Below are 16,045 nucleotides of genomic sequence, written 5' to 3'. Positions count from 1 at the left end.
GATCATTAAGACAGACACACGATCATTAAGACAGACACACGGTCATTAAGACAAACACACGATCATTAAGACAAACACACGATCATTAAGACAAACACACGATCATTAAGACAAACACACGATCATTAAGACAAACACACGATCATTAAGACAAACACACGATCATTAAGACAAACACACGATCATTAAGACAGACACACGATCATTAAGACAAACACACGATCATTAAGACAGACACACGATCATTAAGACAGACACACGATCATTAAGACAAACACACGATCATTAAGACAAACACACGATCATTAAGACAAACACACGGTCATTAAGACAAACACACGATCATTAAGACAAACACACGATCATTAAGACAAACACACGATCATTAAGACAAACACACGGTCATTAAGACAAACACACAATCATTAAGACAGACACACGATCATTAAGACAAACACACGGTCATTAAGACAAACACACGATCATTAAGACAAACACTCGATCATTAAGCATAATCAAACATAAATACACCGGCGAACGCAAGAAAAAGAAGAAAACATAAATACACTACTAAGATTAACTTATAACATGAGCATTTAAGCACTGATATAATGGTGACTTCAGTTTAACGTCCTCACAGGAACTAGAGCCTATTAGGGACATGAAGTGTTTATATGCTAAAAAAATAATTGATATATATATCAGTCAGTGACGCTCATAACCACAGCGCATGTGAATTGTCGCATAAACCACACACACACGTAGAAGCTCTGCGGATAAGCTACTGATTTTTCTTCTTTTCGTGTAAACGATTGTATCAGATTTTTTCTCTGAATCTCGGCATCAGTTTGTGACAGAACAGTCACGCAGTGTTAATGCTTATACCAGAGCCTCTATCAAGTGATGATTAAAAGGTATTTTCATGAGTTTGGTGATACATGCATGCTCATGGTGATTAATGTTGCAATTATTTGTATGAGCAATCATTTTAATTTCTCTAACTTTACAATGTCTTTATTTGTTTATTTATGTATTCATGTATATACATATGTATTATTGATTTGACATATATGTCACATTTTCTAGTGTCCATGTTACGATAATTATGCACTTGTAACTAAATGTGTGTAACTTTGTGAACATTAAGACTCAATTTGTGCAGGTATTCCGAAGGAAACGTTTGGGAAAGACATACATTCCTTGACTGCCTTAGGACGGGTATACCCGTCCTGCACTTGTGCATTATTTCCATGATTAGATACTAAAAACAGATTCTTGGTTGAATTTCCTTTAAAAATAACATAGGTTTTACTTTCCTACCTACTGCCAGTTTGGAGCTAGAATTTTTTGTGAATTATTACACCCCGAACTCCACTATTCCCTGGCAGTCAGGAAGTTTTGATTGGCAGCGAAAGGGTTAACACAATCTATAGCTAAAGTGTCTCTGTTAAAATGTTGAATATCAGCCGCTAAACGAGCTCGCCTTTTCGGCCAAGCCTTTCGGAATCATCCAGGATTTACTACAGGCCTGCCCTGGCGTTCACACAAAACGAGAGTATCCATCATGACACATACACAGGAAATAACTGTATGGAAACAAGGTAAAGCAACGTACTCTTCCTCACCCCATAGCATAACAAACTTGACAGAGGTTTTTTTTCTCCAAACATCGTCTCTTTAAGGATGCTCGTATCTAGCGTAACACATCCGTGTGGTCTGTGTAACCGAGGTAATGGGTTACATGAGAAGGCCGCTAGCTTTGAGCGATGTCTTTTTCAAGAGTACATCGTCGTGTGGCACGTGACTCCGATAAATCCGCCCTACGGAAGTTTACTGAAAAGAACACCCGTCCGGGACTTCTTCTTTTAAGATCACTATTCCGGAGTTACTACTGTTAAGGCCCCCCAAAAAAATAGGTGTGGTTACGGTAACATAGCCCAAAAAATAGGGTAGGTAGGCCTAGGTAGGCAATCACTTTTTTTTATTTAACTTTTTTTTTCTAATGTGTACAAATTAAACCTACTTGACAGGGAAATAAGTGTGCGACTCGGGCGCTTTCGCTTTCATTGCGTTTTTTGCACTCGTTTTTTTTTTTTTTTTTTTTTTTTTTGACAAATGTAATAAAAAGTTATAGGATCGGCCCCTAAATATAGGGTAGGTCGGGTTACCGTAACCACACCTATTTTTTTTTAGGCCTAAGTGACAGCTGAGAGAGAGAGAGAGAGAGAGAGAGAGAGAGAGAGAGAGAGAGAGAGAGAGAGAGAGAGAGAGAGAGAGAGAGAGAGAGACAGAGACAGAGACAGAGACAGAGACAGAGGCAGAGAGAGAGAATTGCATTGAATTGAATTGAACTTCATTTTTTGAGGGTAACAGAATAAGCAATGTAAACATGATTTTAGAAACAGACAGACAGACAGACAGACAGACAGACAGAGACAGAGAGAAAGAGACGGAGAGAAAGAGACAGCGACAGATTGAAACAGAGAGAGAATGACTGAGAGAGAGAGAGAGAGAGAGAGAGAGAGAGAGAGAGAGAGAGAGAGAGAGAGAGAGAGAGAGAGAGAGAGAGAGAGAGAGAGAGAGAGAGAGAGAGAGAGAGAGAGAGAGAGAGAGATCAAATCAAATCAAATCAAATCAAATTTTATTTTTCGAGGGTTGTGGCATAAGCAATACAACGAGCTTTTTTTCAACCAGCCCTCGCCCAGAGAGTCATATGAAGTCTTATAGAGAGGGGACTAATCTAATCACATATTTACACGGATATTCACGTAGAATAAAAGGTAGAGAAAAACAATAACATATGCATATTTACATATTACATATTATGCACAAATATATGTAACGTAGTGAAAACAATGCTGAATACACATGCATGAGTAAATGTGTTATTAAAGGTTTGAGTGTTTTTGTGTGGATATAATGAACACTGATGCTTTGGACAAATGAAAATATAACTAAACAAATCAGCTTAAGTTCCGCTAAGTCGTAGCCACAACGCGTGAACATCTTACGAGGCTTCAGTCTTTGTTCCCCAAAAAGCAAACACCGGTTTGCAGCGCTGGTGATTTGTACACAGTCTGTCGGTGCCTTCCCCGCTTTGTCAATAATAACTACAAATATTACGGAAGAAAATTGGACACAATTACTTGTCGGCGAGATTATGCTTTGATAAAGGCGAGAGACAATATGTCAGCGCGAAAATAACCAATGGATTCTCCAGAAACAGAATGCTACCCAACACACCTGAATTAGGCCACTTTCTCGCGGTCTTTTTTTTTCAATTGTTAACCGCCCCAGCGTGCCGAACATAGAAGAAGACACCATTTGTAATTGTTTTGTGTTCATAGATGCTTTTTGATTAGCTTTTCTCCCTTTTTGAAGACGCCAACACCAAGGCAGGGCACGTCTGATACCGTCAGTTCAAACCACGGAATCATCCAGGAAAAGACACACAAAAAGGCACCAGATCTAGAGAAAACAACCACGGAATCATCCAGGGAAATACACAAAAAAGGCACCAGAGAAAACAACCACGGAATCATCCAGGGAAAGACACACACAAAGGCACCAGAGAAAACAACCACGGAATCATCCAGGGAAAGACACACACAAAGGCACCAGAGAAAACAACCACGGAATCATCCAGGGAAATACACAAAAAAAGGCACCAGAGAAAACAACCACGGAATCATCCAGGAAAAGACACACAAAAAGGCACCAGAGAAAACAACCACCTTCAAGCAGAAAAGAGACAATAGAACAGACGCAAAAGAAAACAAGCTTTTATCCGAAGGGTTTTGACAAGACTAGTTTAAAAGAACAAACCATGTTTTATTTATTTATTTATATGGGAGATGTATATAGCGCTTGACGTTCTTTAAACGCTTTACATATTAATTTCTGCCGTGTGAGATGGAATTGTTTACACAATATATCACGCATTCACATCGGCCAGTAAATCTCAAGCGCAGCCATTACGGCGAATATTTACTTTTCACGGCCTATTATTCCAAGTCACACAGGTATTTGGTGGACATTTTTTATCTATGCCTATACAATTTTGCCAGGAAAGACCCTTTTGTCAATCGTGGGATCTTTAACGTACACACCCCAATGTAGTGTACACATGTTGAGAGTGTCCGTTCAGGTTAGAGCCCTCCGTAAAGGAAGTAACGCCCTGGCACATACACGGAGGAAAACACGCGCGCAACCAGTCGATTAACATCGGTGATATAAGGAAGATAAGTTGTATGGACACACCCTGTTTATGCAGATCGTTAGTGTATCACATTAGCAGTGCTTGTAACAAGGGCCTTTTTCTGTTGAAGAAGTGAACGTTCTTCGGCATAATTGGCCATTGCATCGCCCCCCGAGGAGAAGGTATAATGCGTAAAGCGTGTACAGAGAAGACCAGGCAATTTGCCGCTTGGAGAATGGCTCTTGTAACCTATTTTGCTACAATGGCTTTTGTTTTATACACATCTGCGTTCCAAATAGGCTGACCAAGAAACGAACAGACAGAATGAATGAAGTGGGCATACACACAATGTTCCATACCGCTTTCTGCCCCACAATCTCCCAGGAGCTATCAAGACGAAAAAAACGTGTAGAGAAAACGGTGCTATTTCTGTCGGTTTCTGACAACTAGTGACCCATCCGGCTTGTGGCCGTTGGACTAATCTTATCTGTAAATATGCATGGACCAAGAAGACTGACCACGAAATGGACGCGCGGTAGAATGACCGAACGAGCAACATGTTAATAACAAAGAAAAGTGGGTGTCTCGTACATTAAACAAAAAAAAATACTACGCATACAAGGATTGTCCCTTATCAGAAATGTTAAAGCTACGAGTAACTGTGTAAATCAAAAGCTAACCAACATTAACAAAATAAGCAACCAAAACATATTTGCAAATAGGAAAGCAAAGCGAGACAAATCCTCAAGAATAGGTGCATTAGAGGTCGGTTATTATTATGGTTTTGCGATTATTTAACAGACCGCATGCAAGTTGTTGTTATCAAGGGAACACAGTCTAATGTTAAAATGATTCCTGCCGGTGTTCCTCAAGGATCCGTGCTGGGCCCGCTCTTATTATTGGTTTACATTAATGATATTGTAAAAAATATTGAATCCGAAATTAGGCTTTTGCTGACGACACAAGCATGTACCTTGCAATAGAAGATGTGGACAGACGAACCAATATATTAAATCAAGACCTTGATCAAATTAGTGCATGGGCCATGGAAAGTTAAATTTAACGAGACTAAGACTGAATTGCTAAATATCCAACGTGATTAAATCCCCCCTCAACCCTTGTTTTTCAACAATGTTTTTTTTTACAAAAAGTAGATCAACACAAACACCTTAGAGTGATTTTACAGAGCACCTGCAAGTGGGATGCCCACATCAAAAGTATAATTAAAAAAGCGAATTTATTGATTATTGATTACGACTTTATCAATATAGATTAAGTCGAAACAGTTTGGAAATAATGTATACGTCTTTTATTTTACGGCATTTTGACTATGCAGATGTTGTTTGGGATAATTGCATTAAGATAATGGCAGATGCTTTAGAAAAATTACAATTAAAAGCTCTACGAATTATATTTGGCGGATTAAAAGGCACCAGCCATGCAAAGGTCTATGAGAAAAGTGGGCTATGCAGCCTAGAAGAACGAAGGAAAAATACACAATTAATTGTTTTTCATAAGATGGTACGTAACAAAAGCCCCCAGTACTTAGTGAATGCCCCCTCTAATATTTGACATTAATCCGTATCACAAACGAAGACCATTAGAAAGGTACGTGCCTCCCCATAGAACCGAATTATTCCGCACCTCATTTATTCCCAAAACGACTGTTCTGTGGAATAACTTACAAGATAACGTAAAAATGACCACCTCATTGGACCTCCTTGAGCGAGTTCAACAGTTATTTTTTCAATGCTGATTCTAAAGTACCATATTATTATTATTTTGGAGAAAGATTTGAACAAGTGCATCATTGCAGATTGCGTATTGGTATGAGTGATTTGAACTTTGATTTATGTAAGCGGCACTTTAGGGATTGCCCTCAATGCGAGTGCGGTTACCCCAGTGAGACTGCTCAACATTACTTTTGTGTATTGTCCCTTGCATAAAGATATAAGATTATTGTCCATTAATAATTTGATAGATGATCATAAGTTTATTGAAATATTATTGAAAGGTATCCCGCAATATTCACGGAATGTCAACCAGACCATATGTATAACTGTACAAGAATGTATTAGACAGAAGGGCAGGTTCCGTAAATGAGCCTCTGCATTCTACTCATTATATTCATTAGACACTGTCATGTGCCATATGCTGCCTGGCCAATTTTTCCTCATAACCTCTCTCATGTTCTTTGTCGTTGTTTTGACTAACTATGCCTCGATTTATGTGCAATTTAGTGACATTTTTCCCGATCACAAAACACATTAACTTTGCGTGTGTGTCGTATGTGCATTTATTATTATGGAAATGGGATCCACTCTCCTCAAATATTGGCGCTCCAAGTCTTCTTCATCATGTCTTTTTCTTTGTTTCCTTATTCCTATTTCTATCCTCTCGTGCCCTTTTCCCACCTTCTGTATTACCAACCCCTTCCCGTTTCTCTTTGTTTGTGTACCAGGTTTTTCTGTTTGTATCGTTTCCTGAAAGGAGTTAATGTATTTAGCCATCATGTTAACCTTTGTTTTGTACTTACTATGATTGCTTAAAATAAGCATTATATGCTTGAGTTAGTAATCGTAAAATCCATGCATTGTTTTTTGTGATGATAAACATTGAATAAAGTTTTGTTTAACACTTTCTACCCCGCCTATAATGACCACGTTGTTTTTTTTAGCCGAGACCAGCTGTGCTGCAGCAGGTCACTCAGAATTGTAGTAACTGTGTAGTAACTGTGGATCAACACGCTGGAATGCAGGCGTTAGATGGACGTTACAGGAAGCGACTGAAGCTAATAGTCTGAGCGGATATATCCGTACCTGGTCAGATAGAGCCATATGAGTGGGTACAGATATATTCGTACCTGGGAGACAATGAGTTAAACCAAAAAGAGTTCCAGACACATGAAGCAAGAACTAATACCCAACGGCAATAAAGATTCCCTAACTAATACAGTCCCACACGTTGCCACCTCGCGGCTTTGATGCCTGACCTTTTTTCCAGGCAGTTAGTCTCGCGTTCATTCGCCCAGAGACGTCATCTCAGAACCATCTCTATCAAAGATGAAAATAATGATGAACGACCGGAGAGCGGTACAAAGCACTGACACCCACACGATCGCGATATTTTTGCCATCTCCTAGAATCTAGGTACCGCACAATGAGATTGGATTAATTCCCCTCCCCGCTGAACAGTTTCTGTCCATGGCGGCAAATCATCCATAATGCTCTGTTTATTGTTCTGAATAAAGAATCGCCAGCGGAAATAGAAGGGCACTAACGAATTCTCAGTGGCAGTCCATTCACACAGTGCATTCTTCTCGGAGATGCACAGGCGTTTCGCCACAATCATTTATGTATTTACTTGCATGGGATACAATAATAGGCTTGAGGTTTGCTGGCCGATGTGAATGCGTGATATATTGTATAAAAAAAAGTCCATCTCACACGGCATAAATAAATCCCTGCGCCTTGAATCCGTGGTTGAGATATGTGTGCGATATAAATTGCATATAATCTATACACGGGGCTTTCGTCAATACGCCGTTTGATTGTCAGGTTTCAGAATAAGCGAAGATATTCCCATACAAGGATTGGTCCTTATTAGATCGTGCACAATCAAAACGGGGGGGGGGGGGGGACGGGGGCGGGGGCAGAGAGAGAGAGAGAAAGAGAGAGAGAGAGAGAGAGAGAGAGTGAGAGTTAGAGTGAGACAGAGAGACAGACAGACAGACAGACAGAAACAGACAGACAGAAACAGACAGACAGAAACAGACAGACAGAAACAGACAGACAGAAACAGACAGACAGAAACAAAAATGGAGAGATCGAGAGAAAGAGAGAAAGAGAGAGAGAGAGAGAGAGAGAGAGAGAGAGAGAGAGAGAGAGGGGGGGAGACAGAGACAGAGACAGAGAGACTTTGACTTTTGGATTGTTACTGTACTTGTGGCCATTGGCCCAGATACACACCAGAGATATGGGGGGGGGGGGGGGGGGGCTTGTGGGTTGAGGGGAGGTTTAGAAGTGCCTTCACTCACACGTTTCCTGGACTTACACATTTACACTCAATATTCATTTAAAATTACAACGCCACTATTTCTAACATTTCAGCGTTGCAGCATGCAGTTGTCGACGTTTTATAGCATTGAAAATGAACTTGAAAAAAAAGGCGACACCTTTCAACATCTAAAATGTCAAGCAAGACCGGGAGAGACAGATATACAGAAGCGCAGAGACAGACACACATACAGACAAAAAGTAGGAGCGAAATTAGTCTTGCAGAAGGACAATGCTCGTGTGCATCATATTTATAACTTACAATCTGACTGTGGTGAGATAATAATAATGATAATGACAGCTTATATAGCGCCAACCACAAATGCCCTTGATGCAAATTAAAAAAACAGCAGGGGACACAACAGCTAAGGTGACAATGATGGAAACCTGTTGATGAACCTGAGATTGTGTGTGTCATTGATCATTGTCTCGCCGGCTTGGTCGACGATTTTGAGTTCATTGTCTGTATTATACGTGTTTGTCTGTCTGTCTATTGAAAAGACCACTGGGTTGACTTACTGTAAATGTAACGTCTTGTTTTGTCAATAATTACACGGTCCAATGACCTACCATTCTTGTGTTTTGGTGTGTGTTTTTGTGAATAGAAAATACTTTACCCAATTCTTCTGGCGTTTTTTCACAAATGTGCTAATCGATTTCTAATGTGCATAACTTGAAGTGGATGGTAACCCCAAATATATATACAACTGGAGTTTTCTATAATGTGTGCCATTGATCATTTTTTTGGTTTTTTTTCGATCTTAAAATTATGATTTGTTCTACTGTATTTTGATATCTTAGTTTTCACGAAGTTGGACAATTTGCATTAGTTAATTCATATACCGGCATGCAACGTTACGGAAGACTAAGCGAGCATGTGTTAGAAATCCTAACTTGCACAACCTCTAAAGTGAAACAGCGATGGCATAAGCAGTCCATACTCGACGAGGACGACCTGCACAATCAAATATCAAAAGTTCGATAGCCTCATGCAAGTGACACGGGTTTTTTTCTCACCAATATTTATTTTAAACGATTTAAATGTACCGCTCTAAATCTACGTCTGACAAAATTCAATACTTATGGCACTACCCTGTATGTTGCCGTGTTGTCATGGGTGAGAATAAGAATACATAACATGTTGAAATATGAATATGTTTGATTTTGTCCTCCATCGTGTCTACCTATTCTATGCTTCCCCTCAGATTTGCTCATATAAGCTTTATGCCTGAGTACAAATCCTGAATGTTAGATATTGTCTATCTGTGGGCTGGGAAATAGCTCAGTCGGTAGCGGCGCTGGCTTCAAAACCGGTTGTCGCTATCGGCGTGGGTGCGATCCCCACGTTCGGCGAGGGATTTATTTCCCAGAATCAACTTTGTGCAGACTCTCCTCGGTGTCCGAACACCCCTGTGTGCACGCATGCGCACGACAAAGAGCCCAAGTTCACAGCAAAAGTCTCAGGGCTTGGAAACATAAATACCCGCATGCAGAAAAAAAAGAACAAAATGGGGAGCGCCGTATACTGTATGCCAGCTCGCTTTCCCCAGTCTACAGCCCGAATTTCCATGAGGGTAACCTCACAGGACGATATGAAATCTTATCCTTATCCTATAAAAACCAAATCGTGTTGAAAGCAAACAGAACTGACCTTGCAAGAGTGCACGCTCGACGTCCATAGGCAATCCCGTGTCCCACGATACAGGCACAAGGTCTTTAGCGTAGAACTGCGGCTTGAGCTGGTCGTTGTCATCCAGTGACTCCACGTCGGCCACGTCGGACACAGAGTTCTCCCCATCGTCCGAAGAGCCCGTGTACCGGGCGTTGCAGCTGACCAGTAGAGCGACACACCCCCACAGAGCCGCGATACACAGTTTGCCTTTGCCGGACATGTCTCTGATTGTTAACTGCTGGAAGATATTGCGAGGGAAAATCGACTCTATGAAGTTGGAAAAATATCTTCCGTTTTATCCCCTTTTTTGCTGGAAAACTTGTGTGCCAAGATAACGGGGTCTTCGTGTCTACGTTACTGTGGTTTAGCTGGAAGTAGTCTTTGATATGAACCTGTTTCCAACGTGTGCGCGTCTTCCGACTTACTCCTCGTTTTGACTTGTTCGTACTAGTATAATTAGTATGTTCTCGTCTCTGTCAATCCTTCGGGTTCTGTCACTTTTGTTTCCAAGGATAAGTTAAAGCCAAAGTTCCTGACAAAAGCGCCTAGCGCGGAACAGCTGAATAGTCAATTGTTGCTGCAGCTCCCTGCTAATCGCTAATCCCTGTCGCGTCTGTTGTTGTCTCGATGCCAGCCTTAAAAGTCCCCGTCTTGAGTCACGCTTGCAGCTTTTAAGGTTTCCATTGGCAGTCAGGCACTCAGGCTGGGGAGGAGGGGGCGGTAGCGGCTACGACAGCAGCGGCAGCTATCGTCATCGCAGACAGCGCAGCGACTTTGTCCTCTGGCAGCGAGAGATGAAGGGAGAGAGAGAGAGAGAGACTGTTTTTAGACTTAGAACATTTTATTGACATAAAGGGTAAATATTTTAAGCCAAGGGCCTAATCTTACAACGTGCCCTTTACATTCACACTAACACATCCGCACGCATATAAACAACATATAATGAATTCATATAGGCATAACATGAAAATGTACAGTAAATAAGCATAAGCACCACGGCCACACGAAACACAAAATCTAATAATTATACGAAGTAAAACAATATCAATACTATATGCTATGAGTATGTAATATGACGTGAAAATAATCATATAGTAATATTAATATAGTATACATTAGACAGAACTGTAAGATTCACATGATTATGTCACCGCGGGTGTGTACTTACAGAGAACAGTTTAGATGGGTTTTTTTTAAAGAAGATTTAAAAATATTTACAAATTTGCTAGTTTTAACATTCGAAGGAAGAGAGTTCCACCTTGACGGCCCAGCAAAGGCAAAACTAGTTTTATATAGATCTACACGGGTCCTTGGTAGTAGATATTTATCTGATCCGTATCTCTCAGGAGCCTCGGTTATGAATGCATTCAAGTATGGTGGTGCCAGCCCATGGAGTGCCTTGTACATTAACACTGCAATGTTATAGTCAAACTGCTCCTGCAGTGGAAGTAAACTAGCAGCTTTAAGCTTTTCTGACGCTGACAGATACGGGTTAGTAACAATTAGCTTTGCCCCTCTTCTGTGCAGGGAATTTAATTTTTTAAGCAGATTTTCGCTCGCACCGCACCATACAGTAGAAGCATAATTGATAAAAGATTGGCAGTGTGCCACAAAAAACATTTTTAGACCTTCCGCTTCTACAAAGGGTTTTAATCTGGATAAAAGATACAGATTTTTGGAGAGCTTTTTGCAAATATTATTGATATGTACATTCCACCGAAGCTCCTGGTCAACTACGATTCCTAATACCTTGTGTGATTTAACCTGCTCTATGGGATCAGTGTTCAGCTTAAGGTTAAGAAGAAGGGGTGCTTTCTGGTGTTTCTGTCTGGATGTTATGACCATACTATTTCATTTCTTAGGGTGTAATGTCATTTTATTTTGAACGTACCATTTAAAAACATCATTTATTCCCTGTTGAAGATCGCATTGCACCTGATTTAACGTTTTTGAGGACGAGTGAAGGGAACTGTCATCGGCAAAGAGCTCACAGGACACATTGTTATTTTTTATATGCAAGGGCAGGTCGTTGATAAAAATGCAAAATAATAAGGGCCCCAAAATAGAACCTTGAGGAACTCCGCATTTTAAGTAACCATCGCTTGAATAGAGACCGTTTACGTAGACGCGCTGGGTTTTGTTTGATAAAAATGATGTAAGCAGGTTTACCGTGTGACTGCTGTGCGTGTAATACTCAAGCTTGCGAATGAGAAGAGTATGGTCTACTGTTTCAAAGGCTTTCCTCAGATCGAGGAAAACGGTACCGACGATTATAGAATCGTTTATAGCTGAGAGCCAGGTATCACACAGACGGACAAGGGCCGTGGAACAAGAATGAAATTTACGGAAGCCAGATTGAAACTGGTAGAAAAGGTTGTAACATTCCATATGATGGGCCACGTGCTTATGAATATGCCTCTCAAGAGGCTTTGAAAGTACTGAGAGGATGGATATGGGTCGGAAGTTATTAATGTCAGTAGAGTCCGATGTCTTTGGAATAGGAATAACTTTGGCGCACTTCCAGCCCTCAGGGAATACACAAGTTTTAATACATAAATTATACAAAAACGTTAAGGGTTCAACAACATACGGGAGAGAAAGTTTTAAGATATAAGTACTGATAGTGTCCACGCCCACAGATTTATTATTTTTCAATTCAGAAATATATTTACCTACTTCGTGTATTGCTAGCTCGGGGATACAACTCTGGTCACTAGACCGTAGCCTCTCGTTACAAAATTCTGAAAGAGGGGAGTTTGAGAATTCATCGCTATGTGGGGTCGGGGGACCATTAGACTGGTGAAGGGGGGGGGGACGCCGTGGACAGGAAATGATCATTGAGCGTGTCTGGCGATGCCACGATCGAGGGCGATAAGAACGGCTTACGTTTCTTATGCGTTATCTCGTTCATGGCACGCCAGAGATGCGCCGTATCACAGTTGTTAGAGATCATCTGTTCAAAGTATCTGCGCTTCGAGTTTTTAACCAAAACGCTTATTTTGTTTCTGTGGATTTTGTACTCGTCAATTTTTTTTATCTTTCTTTAATTCATCCCTAATTTTCATGGCCTCCATAATATCGGCTGTAATCCAACCGGGTTGCGTCTTCTGTTTAACTCTCCTCCTTCGAATGGGGGCATGTTTTTTCCACAATAGGCATAAATAAACCTTGCCAAACAGTTAAAGCAGTATCGGGATTATCGCAGCTATATACACTGGAAAAGTTGACTCTACTTAAGTCGAACAAAAAGGAAGTTTGGTCAAAATGCTTAGTTGAGCGATATTCAATGGTTGTATGCTCGGCCTTGGTACGCTTCGGTGGTCTCCATGACAACCTGCACATGATTGGACTGTGGTCACTGAGACTGACATCCGAAATTCGTACGTTAGAAACTTTGCGTACATTATTAGTATAGATATGATCTAATAGGGTGGAGGAGGTGGGAGTAACTCTTGTAGGTTGTTGAACCAGTTGTTGCAGCCCGAATAAATTGGAGGTTGACTCCCATGACGTGTGTGGTTTTAGTAAATCAATGTTGAAATCCCCTGGAAGAATATAATCAAACTTTGGGTTTGTCGTTGTGACCAAGTCCATCATGTGACCAAGTCCATCATGTGACCAAGTCCATCATGTGCACGAAGTAATCATACCAGGCAAAGTTACAAGAGGGATTTCTGTACAGGATACATATAAGTGTAGTAGAATCTTTAGCACCACGCTTAAGCTGAACCCACATGCACTCCACGGCCTCGGTCTCTAGATCCGGACGCCGGGTGATGTAAGGCATCACGTCATTATGTACATATATGCCAAGGCCCGTCTGTGGCGATCGGGTAGCATCTTTACGCAAAAAAGTGTAGTTAGGGATATAAATTTCAGAATCGGATGTAGTTTCAGTCGGGTCTCAGTGAGACCGAGGAGATGGAGGCGTGGTGGTCCGCTAAGCAAAGAATAGACTTCATGAATTTTGTTGCCTAAGTGAAAAATATTAGCATGCCCTACATTTATGCTTGAAGAAGATAAGTCTTGCATACAAAACACAAAATATTAATTTCACCAGACTAAGTGCAATCCGGAAAAAATGCAAATCAGACACACAGTACCAACAGAACAACCAAATCAAATAAACGACTGAAAATAATGTAAAGGGGAAAATGTGCAAGCAAATTCAAACACCGCAATGTGTAATGTCTTCTCAGAGACCAGCACAGCAGCACAATGCAACGTTTAACTTGACGGTGAAGACAGAACCAATTAATGTTCATTCACTTTGTCCAGCTAAAGGCCTATAGTATAGGCAGTCTTGTCACCACTGGTGGCTACCACACAGTGGAACAACAGTTAAAACGTTTTCTTTATGTCGGTGAACGGAAAAAACAAATGCAAAGTGGGGGAAGACACAAAAAGACAAATTAATAATGACATAGCTAAACTGATGGTGAGTTATGGTAAAGTACCGTGTACGGTACCACAACTCACGCACACACGCAATCGTTCATGCATTTCACATGTAAGGAGAAGGCTCCAGAAGGAGGCGGGCGGCCAAAGAACCACGGACAGACAGACAGACAGACACAAGTCGTATATATATATATATAGATGTATGTATTGTTACGCATTGTAGTAACATTGGATTTTATTTCCATGGGTGACACCCTTAAGTCATTTCCTTGCGAGGCGTAACGCCGTAAAGAGAGATGACGTCAAAAGCGTGACGTCAAAAAGAAAGAATGACGCAGAGAGAAACACGAGGTTGGAAATGGTTTTGACAGATATGTATGCCTACACCGTATGAAAGATTATTAGATTTACGAATTCATACGATGATTTCTATCAATAAAGACTTGAGATGTTTGTCTTTTATACTTCGCGTTAAAATAATTATGTATGGAAGAACTGTTTTATTGAATTGTTTTGAGACACGTGCGAAGGCCTATATTCGTAGCGTAGAGTTTTACTTTGAGTCCATTCACTAAGATCAGTTGATTCTCGTTCCATTTTGGAGAACACTCAAGCATTCGTTTCGGGAGTTATGTTTTTATCACAAACCTGAATTATGCAGGTTGAGATGCTGGTTTAGATGCACGCTGGAGGTGGATTGGACGCCAACTGTAGAGAGAGATGGGACCGTGATAAAGAACAGATATCACCGTTCACCTCATCGTCAAGACATCATGGGCATCATCATCGTCGTTCACTTCATCGTCAAGACATCAAGGACATCATCAACACCGTTCGCCACATCATCAAGACATCAAGGACATCATCATTACCGTTGATCTCATCGTCAAGACGTTAAAGACATCATCTTCATCACCGACGTCGTGTATAACACTCCGAGAGCTTTACAGCCGCACATTCGGCAAGATCAAACTCTAAACACCTGATCCTTGACCTGTAGCGCCGAGTACGTCGATGCATGAAGATGAATAACCAAAATTAAAGCCGTTTTTCACTCATTGTAGTTGTGTTCGTCCACTTGCTTCCAGTATGTAATGTAATGTAATGTAATGTATGTATGTATGTATGTACTAGATGATTACTCGCTTCGCCGGGTACCGGCTTCGCCGGGAAGAAGTAAAGCCGAATACCAGGCTGCGCCTGGGACCCGGCTTTGCCGGGTGTACGCCGGCTTCGCCGGCGCACGAAGGAAAGGAGATAAACGCGCAAAATACTGGAGACCTTCTAAAAATAGTAACGTGCAGTGACCTTCTAAAAATAGTAACGTAGTAACGGGAATATGGATTGACGCCACACGGAGGAAGGGAGATAATCGCGGCTGAAAACACTGGAGAAGATAAGGAAGAGTTACTGGTAGTGGATCCAGACCAAAAAAACCAAAATCGGTTCAGCGCGCACAGCGCTGCGCGCTGAGAGCACGTGTTGAAATATCTAATCGACCAGGTTGTGTCCAGGGTGTACCTGAATATGATCACCAAATTTGAAACAGATCCATCGAGAACCTTGGCCGCGCATCGCGCACAGACACACAGACAGACAGACAGACAGACAGACAGACACTAGTCGTATGTATGTATGTATGTATGTATGTATGTATGTATGTATGTATGTATGTATGTATGTATGTATGTAATGTATGTATGTATGTATGTATGTATG

The 16,045-nt window shown here is 41.0% G+C and overlaps 1 protein-coding gene across 1 annotated transcript in view; it reads right to left on the bottom strand.

The window, feature by feature from the left end:
• LOC138946402 (uncharacterized) overlaps positions 1–10,584 on the bottom strand; it is a 78,936-nt gene extending 68,352 nt beyond the window's left edge. The window contains exon 1 of the mRNA XM_070317972.1: positions 9,905–10,584. Within this exon, the coding sequence (XP_070174073.1) occupies positions 9,905–10,145 (241 nt within the window). The 5' untranslated portion in view covers positions 10,146–10,584. The remainder of the gene's footprint in view (positions 1–9,904) is intronic.
• Between the last annotated feature and the right edge of the window lie 5,461 nt (positions 10,585–16,045).

This window comes from Littorina saxatilis, linkage group LG1, assembly GCF_037325665.1.
Source record: "Littorina saxatilis isolate snail1 linkage group LG1, US_GU_Lsax_2.0, whole genome shotgun sequence".
NCBI lineage: Eukaryota > Metazoa > Mollusca > Gastropoda > Littorinimorpha > Littorinidae > Littorina > Littorina saxatilis.
The sequence above is the reverse complement of the archived record's forward strand: the minus strand, read 5'-3'. Positions and strand labels throughout refer to the sequence as shown.